At 46.6% G+C, this 10,026-nt stretch overlaps 1 protein-coding gene across 4 annotated transcripts in view; it reads left to right on the top strand.

Moving 5' to 3' along the window:
• The first annotated feature begins 5,000 nt into the window (after nucleotides 1–5,000).
• Nucleotides 5,001–10,026, top strand: part of MLLT1 (myeloid/lymphoid or mixed-lineage leukemia; translocated to, 1) — an 80,122-nt gene continuing 75,096 nt past the window's right edge. For 3 of the 4 annotated variants that reach the window (XM_014531913.1, XM_014531911.1, XM_014531912.1), the window contains exon 1: nucleotides 5,001–5,220. In XM_014531913.1, the coding sequence (XP_014387399.1) occupies nucleotides 5,016–5,220 (205 nt within the window). In that variant the 5' untranslated portion in view covers nucleotides 5,001–5,015. The remainder of the gene's footprint in view (nucleotides 5,221–10,026) is intronic. The other variant, XM_014531915.1, reaches the window with a different exon arrangement.

Here is a 10,026-nt window from a genome sequence, read left to right as displayed (position 1 = left end):
CCCCCTGTGTACCAGCAGTTAGAAGACTAGTGTCTCATGCAGCTTGGTTCTTTCCCCCCTCTGGGCAGGCTGCCCTCCTCTTGAGAGGATTGTCACTGAGGGCCATCCTTCATTTTCTGTCTTTTTCACATTCATTTGTGGCTGCTTCTGAGAGCCCCCCACTGGATCTGGAGGGAGTTCTGTGAAGAGTATTTTATTTGGTCTTGTGTCACTGTCACTTCATGTGACCAGTACTTTTTCCCATTTCTTGTAAGTGTGGACCATATTGCCAGCGATCTGCTGGGTCCATTTAGACCTGGCAAAATCAATCCTGACTGCTGAGGGGAAATGCTCTTGGGTGCTTTATCTTTCTGGGAGGGGAGTGGATTGTCACATCTGTGGGAATTAGATGCTGTAGCCAAACTCCAGGCTTAATTATGCCACTCAGTAAAGTGTGAATTCCCAGAGGAAAGGGCATCTGTTGAGAATTCCCACCAGAAATCAGGGAAAATCTTACAGATAAATTTGTTGCTAAAGAACTGCCTTCTGGGGCCCAGGCTGAGGGCAGGGTTCACAGGGTACAGAAAGGATCTGACAAAGAAAGGTCATTGAAGGAGTGGAGCTGTTGGGACCAGGTTGGCTCTTTCTCTTTGCCAGGTGGAGGTCATTCAAGTCCCCCTGGGGGGTGGGGGGCTCTATGCTCCAGTGAAATTCCTGGAGAGCCAGGATCTGTTTGCCTGGCTTATAGGACTTAGGAGTTTGGCCTTGTTTTCCAAGTGCCCTCTGCCAGTTGGCCTGGAGAGAGGGCAGTGCCCGCTGAGGCCCTCTGCCCATGGTGAACTATCCCCAGACGGCCCTTGGAGCCCGTGTGCTGCGCCATCTTCATCCACTGGTCTTTGGGATGAAATATTCCCCTTTGTTCCAGGTTTTTGTTGGGAGAGTGCGTGGCAAAGTGGTCTCCAAGATGCTGGGACATGGCAGTAACTGAAGCTAGGTTAGAACTCCAGACCCCTACAGGGCCACTTCCAGCCACCCACTCTGGAGGTCCCATAAAGGGCCTCCATGCAGCTGAACAGTGAGGTTCTTCATTTCCAGGCGGGTTTCCCTAACCAACAGTTAACCCCTTTAGCCAGCTACCCTTCCTAGAGAAATAGCTAATTTGCTTCAATTATTTGGTTCTAATGGACAGGGAAGGAGTCCAGGAAGAGTAAGGAAGGGAGGAGCAGAATCCTTGGAAGAGAAATTGGCCTAGCCATACTAGTAAATTATTATGACTTGACAAGTCAGGGTAGTTGGCCAGGGCTCAGCTTCTTGCTTGCCTTCAGTTCAGTGTCGCTTGAATGTCTTACTGAATCAGTGAGTCATATGTATAATAGCCCACAATCTGTGTTATTCCACCATCTTTATTTTTTAGAAGATTCCAGCATTCAGGGAAGTGATCCTCTCCTGAGTGCATCATTGTATTGCAGTTATTGGTACCTTGAACCTGGGGGTGTGGAGGCTGAGTTTATGCCAGCCTCTAGGGCACAGATGCCGCTGCCCAGCAAGCTTTGGGCATGGCCTGCCAGCTACAGAGATGACCTACCGCTGCTTCAGAACCTTCCTGTTTGTTTACTTTGGCCTGTGGAGTGTATTTTTGGTGCTTCCATTTTCCCCTTTCTGATGGAACTGTGGCCTCTATTCTTTCACAATAACTGCTTTGCTGATCGTGTGCCCTGGGTAGGAACCCCGCATAATCAGAAATGCTGGGAAGGCAGTTGGATTGGTGAATAACAGAATCTGAGGAGGCATCTCATTACGCAGGAGTTAACCCCAAGAACAAAAAGTTGTTTGCCAGTAAATTATTGTTATGATTGTATGTATTTAGTTTTCCATCAGTAACCCTCCCAACAATCCAGGGATTGTCTCCCGATTTCTCAGTGTGGAAGCAGGTGGGAGAGAAAGGCAGAGTTTCTTACACACATGGACATGTAGATGGTGATTACAGCCTTTCGGGATAATGTAAATATTGCTTGGGTTTGTTTATGTTGAATGTTGTCCATGTGTGGCACTGTGCAGACAGATGCTTATGGTTGATTTGAGCATTACATGTTTATCCAGATGTGTGGCCCCTTCTCTCTAGCTTTAGGTGAGGTATTTCCACTTGAATAGGCCCAATACTCCCTCCCACCATCCCAGGAGCATCCCAGCTACCTGGGTCTCAGAGTTATTTGAGCCTCCTTTGCTCTCCTCCTCTGTCCACCCTGAGGTCTTGTGAGTTCTCCCATTTCAGGCTCGACTTAACCTCGTTTTTTAGCCACATCCTCTGGTTGCCTTCATGTGAACTTGTTTCTTTTCTGCCTTCAGCCCCGACTGCACAGATTGCCCAGGCCCTCCTTGCTCGTTTCCCAAGGAGCCCCTCAGGGACTGTCCTATGTCAGGGGAACTCCTGCCCTGTTTTTACAGCTGCTCATTAAGTTACTCAGAGCTTCTGTTAGGTCTTCTGTATATCGGGACCATCCTTTAATTCTTAACACAGTTCTTCTTGGCTCTTCCTCTTGGAAAGCACCACTTAGAACTCATTGATCTAGGAAGGCCTTCTAGTTTGATTCATTAAGTATAGTTGATGCCTCATGTACCGTGTTTCCAAGATAGAGGTTAGAAGGACGTCCCGCGGGCCGTAGTTTGCCCACGGCTGGGTTAGAAGGACAGGGAGATGTAGTCCTGGGGAGGCAGCAGTGTACAGCCTAGGAATTGCAGCAGGACCAAGTGGGCACACAGCAGTCGGAAAGGGCTCTGGAGAAAGTAGCACTCAAGCTGGGGTTGAAGGGATGAGTGGAATTCGATCAGCAGGGAAATGAGTAGGACACAGGCTGCAGGCTCGAAGGAGCAGAGACAGACAGGAGTAGACATTCTGCATGTGTTCTGGGATGCTAGCATCCTACTCAGCTGGATCGGAAGTGGTGTGCATTTTCTGTGTTTCCTCAGTTCCAAGCCTTTCGGGCACACCACAGACTTAGTAACAGCTTCTTTGTGTGTTTGCATGTGTGGGTCTTGGTGGTGCTGGGGGTGTGTGACTTATACATGGACTGCACAATACACTCCGACCTCAGAAGGGTTAAAAAGTGAAAAATAATGAGCATCTCAGACTTGAGGAAACACAGGTGGGAGACTGCCAGTGTGCTGAGGCATTTGGACTTCATTCTGAGGGCGTGGTGAGCCGTGGAAAGTTGTGAAACTGAGAGATAGGATCTGTCTGTCTGCCCTGCTTTCATCGCAGAGACTGAGCAGTGAGAAGAAGGAGAAGAGGGAGGGAGGACTGAACGGGTTGCTGAATTGCTGAGAAGAGGCAGGTACAGAGGAACTGTGGCCAAAGGGACACATGTCATCAGTGGGTTGGGTGAAAAAGAGGGTAGATAGTGAACAGGGGGAGATTTCTGGTCAAGGGAGGGCAGGGAAGCCCATCACAGGGGAGCTTTGTTTGGGGAGTGTGGCATCCACGCACCCACGACTTGCTCCTGATTATCTCAGCACTTAGGAGCAAGTGTGCACTTGGCCTCTGCTTCTTTGTATCGTTCCTGCATTTGATACTAGGTGTCAAGCTGTATCTATGGGAGGTCTGGGGAGGCTCTTACTGAGGAGATGGCTGTTTACAGTTGGTTCCCTGGCAGTGTTTTGACACCCACCCTCCCCCAAGATGTTGCCAGTGCTTCGAGGTTTTGTGGCTTTGTATCCAGTGGAGTGGAACCAGCATGAGCTGCCTTATGTTTCAGGGCAGAGTGACAGACGTGAGCATAATGAATGGAGCCTGACTACTGGGGCTGCAGGTCCGCCTGGGACCTGTCCCCAGATGGCTTCAACCTCACCCCTCCATTCTCACCATTCTGCTTTTAAAACTGAGCCACCAGCCCTAGCTGGTTTGGCGCAGTGGTTAGAGTGTTGGCCTGCTTAGTCGGTGAGGATTCGATTCTGGTCAAGGGCATGTACCTCGGTTGCAGGCTGTATCCCTAGGCTCCGGTTGGGGTGAGTGCGGGAGGCAACCAATCGATGTGTCTCTGTCACATTTATGTTTCTCTCTGTCTCCCCCTCCCTTCCTTCCACTCTCTGAAAATCAATGGAAAAAGAATATCCTCCGGTGAGGATTAACAAAAAAACGGAGCCACCATTTGTGTGGATGACTCGGGTGACTCTGCTGGTCTCTGTTCTCCAGGAGGCATTCTGTAGGACAAGGGAGAATGAAAATGCATTAATTAAGGAGCGTGGGAGGCTTGACCAGGGAGGCAAGCTGGCAGAGTGGCTACAGGAACAGGCCCTTGGGGACGCACACCTGGATTTGAGTCTGGGCCCTGTTCCCTACCAACTGGGCCCCCTTGTGTGTGCTACTTAGCAGCGCACTCTTGGAGCTTTGGGTTTCTCATCTGTAAAAGGAGGTAATCGCACTTCTTTTTTTTTTTAATCCTCACTTGATATTTTTTCCATTGATTTTTAGAGAGAGTGAAAGGGAGGGGCGGGGGAGAGAGAGAAACATCAATGTGAGACACATTGATTGGTTCCTGAGGTACATCACCTTGAGCGGGAATCAAACCCGAGACCCTCGGTCTATAGGCTGGCGCTCTAACCATTTAGCAAACTGGCCAGGGCATAATCGTACTTCTTGTATCAGTATATTCTGGGAGACCTTAGGGATGTCAACTCTGGACAAGGAGCCATCCCCGAGGAGCCAATGTTAGAGCAAGTAAACAAACCTTTAGTAAGATGCCTTTTGATAGTGAAAAATGCTAAAACATGATGTGACAGAGTGATGGGGATGGTGGTGAGTGGTTTCATATTAGGTGGGCAGTCCAGTCGAGACCTCAGTGACAGGAAGGAGCCTGCCATGGGGAGGCCTAGGGGCGGAGCACATAAGGCAGAGGGAACTGCAGGTGAGGGGGAGGGTAGAGAGGAGCCGTAGCCATGGCTTGGGCTTGCTGAGGGGAGGAGATGTGTAAAACAGGCACACAGTACCTGGTCCTCATGGACAGCTGGCCGTCTCCTGCTCTGGGCTTTGTGCTGACCCCATGCCCGCCTCTTTCTCCCACCAGTGCACTGTCCAGGTCAAGTTAGAGCTGGGACACCGGGCCCAACTGCGCAAGAAGCCCACCACGGAGGGGTTCACACACGATTGGATGGTGTTCGTCCGCGGCCCCGAGCAATGTGAAATCCAGCACTTCGTGGAGAAGGTGGTCTTTTGGCTGCATGACAGCTTCCCCAAGCCCAAGCGTGGTGAGTGGCCCCTGGCTCCCCCTCCCCTCCCAGCCAGGCAGCCCCACAGGGTCTACTAGTGCCTACAACACTAACCAGTTTGCGTCACTCCTTGCAAGGCTGGTGTTCACCTTCTCTCCAGGGGCGGCGGGCTCACACTCTGAGGTTCTGGCTTGCACCCCTCGGCATGCCAGTGAGAAGTTTACCGGCCAGCACTTGGTCCTTCTTTGACCCTGTAAAGGTCCCCCTCCCTCCCTTCTGCTCCTTTGCTATGGAGTTCATAGTAGGAAAAACCCAAAGGAACTGATGACTGTGTCTCATGTCATTATTTAGACTCAGGCTCTGAGTAGTCTCCAGAGAAAACATAGTCAGTGGCCAGTGGGTGGGAATGGGTGGTTTACACCCACTTGGTGAGTAATCAGGAATTGCTTATTGGGCCTACATTTGATGAGAGATGCCATTTTAAGAACTCATGATACTTGTGAGGGGGGACAAAGCATAAAATGTGCTCATTTCACCACTGTCTTGTTTCTTATGTCTTCCTTTCCTGTGTCACCTCTCAGACTGTTGTTTGATGAGCACAAGTGCCTCATTCACGCTTTCCACGAAGATTCGGATTTCCTGTGACCTGGCAGTCTGACAGGGTAGAAAGAAGGGGATCAGAGAACACTTCCTGGGGAATTTGACGGGGCTCTTAGGAACATAGTTGGTAGCCATCTTATGAGCTCTGTGGGGCCATGTTTGCTCTTCTCATCATTGAGTCCCCGTTGTGAAGCCTGGCATGTCACAGGGGCCCAATAAATATTTCTTGAATGGATGTGTTGATGAAAGCATGAAGGACTTTTTGCTAGCAAAGTGCTTCAGGGTTGGGGAGCCACTGCTGCACTGCTGACCCCTCTCCTTGCAGGACAGGGTTTAGGTGCCCAGGGCTGAGCCGGAAGCCAGCTTGGACAGACCCTATGGGGTCTGGGCCTGGGTCAGCAAGTAGCTGACTTACGTTACAGAAGCAGAAACTTCTGGTTAAGAAGGGAAGGCAACCTGAGATTCCTATTCTGGTTTCTTCTGTCAGCGTTCAGTTGTTTCTTTCCTTCATTTCTCTTTTCCCGAATCTTTTCTCTCCTTTCTCTCTGAGCTGCTTGTAGGAGAGCAGACATGTTACTGACAGCAGATACCTGTAAAGCACCTATTAATAATAATAATAATAATAATAATAATAATACATCAATGATGAGAGAGAATCATCGATTGGCTGCCTATTGGGGATCAACCCGCAACCCAGGCATGTGCCCTTGACTGGAATTGAACCTGGGACCCTTCAGTCCATAGGCCAACGCTCTGCCCACTGAGCCAAACCAGCTAGGGCTCCTGCAGGGCCTTGATTCATTCTCCCCATAACTCTCTTTTACAGATGGGGAAACAGCCTCCAGTGGGCCAGGTAAGCTGCCTGTACTTAAAGCAGTGGTTCACACACTGGCCTGGGGGCCTGCGTGGTAGCGCTGCCTGTTTCTTTTGGCACCCGGCCATGCCCATTCACTTGGGAGTCCTCTAGGGCCGCTGTTGAGCTTTAACAGCAGAGTAGAAACTGGCTGCCTTTTTCCTGTGAGTTGGGCCGGCCTTGTTTCCCTAGCAGCTTCCACTCTAGCTCTTTCACCATCTCCCTCGCTTGTCCTGTTCCCTTTTCTCCCAGTGGACTCAGGATGATTATATCCATTCACCTTTAAACTATTTCATTTTTGCCCCTACAGGGTCAGTAACCAAGCAGCTACTAGAAGTAATATTAATAGTGGTCTGCATTTGCCAAGCACTCACTGGTCTGTGTGCTGTGCTCATGACAGCCCTGCGACATGGTATGTCCCAGAATTCCTGCCCGGTAGATGTGGAAACAGGTTCAGAGAGGCCCTGTATCCCACTTATGGTCATGGTCATGTGGAAGCAGCATAGTCTCTGAGTTCCAAGCTCCAAGAAAATGGGTGATGAGTGAGGTCCACTTTCTTAGTGTCGGTTAGTGGGTAGAACTTAAATTAGTAGTTGAATGGTGCTTGCCAAGTCTACTCACACTGTGTGAAATAGTAAATGTCTGGTTGGCTATTTATTGTGTTGAACAAAACTTGATTGGATTATACCCTGCCAGTTGTCAATGAAAAATGGAACAGGTTAAAGAGTGAATGAGGCCCTAGCTGGCTTGGCTCAGAGGATAGAGCATTGGCCTGCGTGCTAAAGGGTCCCAGGTTCGATGCGGTCAAGGGTATATACCTTGTTGTAGGCTCCCCCTGGCCAGGGCCCTGATCAGGGTGCATGCAGGAGGCAACCAATCGATGTGTTTCTCTCACACCGATATTTCTCTCTGTCTTTCCCTCTCTCTTCCACTCTTTCTAAAAATCAGTGGAAAAATATCCTTGGGTGAAGATTTAAAAAAAAAAAAAGAGTGAATGAGTTTCTTACAGGACTCTTGGCTCTGAAATTATACGTTATGCACTTTAAAAGGTATCTTTAAAATCAGATAAATACACATAATAGGAATGTACCAGCTGGGAAGTTTCCATTTCTCGGGCCATCACTGTTCATATTGCCCCAGGGCCAGTCTTTCTAGTTTTTTCCTGATTGTGTTCTTCCTGAATGCCTTAAGTTAGTGGAAGTGAATTGGCTTCTTAATTCTTGATTTCAAATTTAAAAAATATTAATTTACCAGCATGAAAAGCTAGACTTTTTACTAAACTCCCAACTCCTTTTATTCGCTATCTGCTCTAAATGTTTTATAGTTAAGTGATTCATTTTGTGGTGATTGTCCTTGTGACTTTAAATAATGAGCATACCTGCTTACCTTTTGGATTCTCCACAAAGGCTCCCTGTCACCCATTTTAAACAAGTCCTCTGGCTGCCAGGTCTAACTCACAGTTTCTTTGTTCAGAACACCTAAATAGCCACATGCTCCTGGCCTTTTTTTCTATTTTATTTTTCTCTTTAGTACCATTTTAACATATTTATATTACTTACCTTGTTCATCTGGGTTGTGTTCTGCTACAGTTTGCTGCTATCTCCTTGGTGCTGAAAGGATTAGGTAGGTGCTGCCAGCTTCTGTCAGTATCTTCTGACTTTCTGCTTAGGAAGAGAAGGACATGAGCACCCCTATCTTTCCTTGAATCTTAACACCCCTCCTTGACGTTGTTAAAGTTGTTGAACTCAAACCGAGACTTTCACTCCGGGATCAGAAATTGACTAAAAGCTGGAAACCAGTAAGAAGTATTGACTTCATTGACTCTGTTCACTGTTGGGCTAGTCAGGATGCCAGGTTTTCATTCATTCTCTCTGAACTCTGGGTCACTCACAGAAGAACATTCAAGGTAATGTCAAGGCAGATGGGTTCTTTCTTTATCATTCTTGGTTAAAATTCAGTCCTGGGTCTTTTGCTTCATGTTTGGACCCTAACTTTTTGAATACCCCTTTGCTTCTCCCTTTTCTCCTGTTGCATTGTGTCTTCATTATACCTCCACTTTTTTCTATCCTCAATCATTTCATTTAGTCAATGGATTTTTCCTGCCCTGAATATTTCATTCTGGTTCTCTCTGTCTTCCTTCCTCTAACAAGGGCTGGCTCCTCTCAAAGCCACCTCTCTAGTCACCCCGCTGGGATGTTCCTTTACTGTTCTCCTGAGCGGATTTATTTGTTACCTTATGTTTTGTTTTGTTTTGTTTTTCTGGAGAATTTCACAAGTAATGTCCTAAGAGATTGATTACTTAGGACATTTCCCAAGAAAAGTAAGTGGGAAATGAACTTTTTGACTCCTAGTATGTTTGAAAGTACCATTATTCTGCTCTCACACTGGGGTGCTAGTGTGGCTGAGTATAAAATTCTAGTTTGAGAATTACTATCGTTTAGAGCTTTGAAAGTATTTGCTTCGTAGTCTTCAGAAAAGTCTGATGCACTTGGGTTCTTGTTTTATTGTAAATGACCTGTTTTTTCTCTAGAAGCATTTAAGCTACTTTTTAAGATATTGGTTCTGAGGGTTTTTTTGTTTTTGTTTTGTTTTTTTTTCTGTGATGTCCTTCATTTAGCTCCAGAAAGTTTTCTTTTATCTTTGATTATTTCTTTTCATCTATGTATTTTATCTGTTTTCTCTTTCTAGGATGGTTATTACTTCTCTGTGTCTAAATATTTTATCTGTAAAATGGAAACAATTGTATTTGCCTCAAGGTTGTTGTAAGGATTAAATGAATTAATATTTATCAAGTGCTGATAATAGTACCTGGCACACAGTAGGTGCTTTATAAATATTAGCTGCTGTTAGCATTTGTTTGACCTTCCGAATTGTTTCTTCATGTCTCACCTTTTTCTTTTAAGAAACATGTTTTTTTGCTCTACATTCTAGGAAATTTCCTTAGCTTTAGTCTTTGCATGGAATTAAAAGATTACCAGTACTATATTTATACTAAAAGCCCTATCTTATTCCCTTATTTTCCCTTTTAAAATTATTTTTGTTTTGGGGCATATCTTAGACCTGAGGACAATGACTCCAGCTTCTTGTTTTTAAAAAGATTTTAAATTGATTTCTAAAGAGAGAGGAAGAGGGATAGGGAGAGATGTGAAAGTGAGAGATGTGAAAGTGAGACATTGAACCAGGGATGATGCTCAGCCAGGACTTCAAACATTTCTTTAAAATTCTCACCTGAGGACATTTAAAAAAAATTTGATTTGAGAGAGAGAGAGAGAGAGAGAGAGAGAGAGAGAGAGAGAAAAGAAAGGAAAGGAAAGGAAGGAAGGAAGGAAGGAAGGAAGGAAGGAAGGAAGGAAGAAAGAAAGAAAGAAAAAGAAAGGAAGGAAGGAAGGAAG

Source organism: Myotis brandtii, unplaced genomic scaffold (assembly GCF_000412655.1).
Source record: "Myotis brandtii unplaced genomic scaffold, ASM41265v1 scaffold827, whole genome shotgun sequence".
In the NCBI taxonomy this organism is placed as follows: domain Eukaryota; kingdom Metazoa; phylum Chordata; class Mammalia; order Chiroptera; family Vespertilionidae; genus Myotis; species Myotis brandtii.
This window is presented reverse-complemented; position numbering and strand designations above follow the sequence as displayed.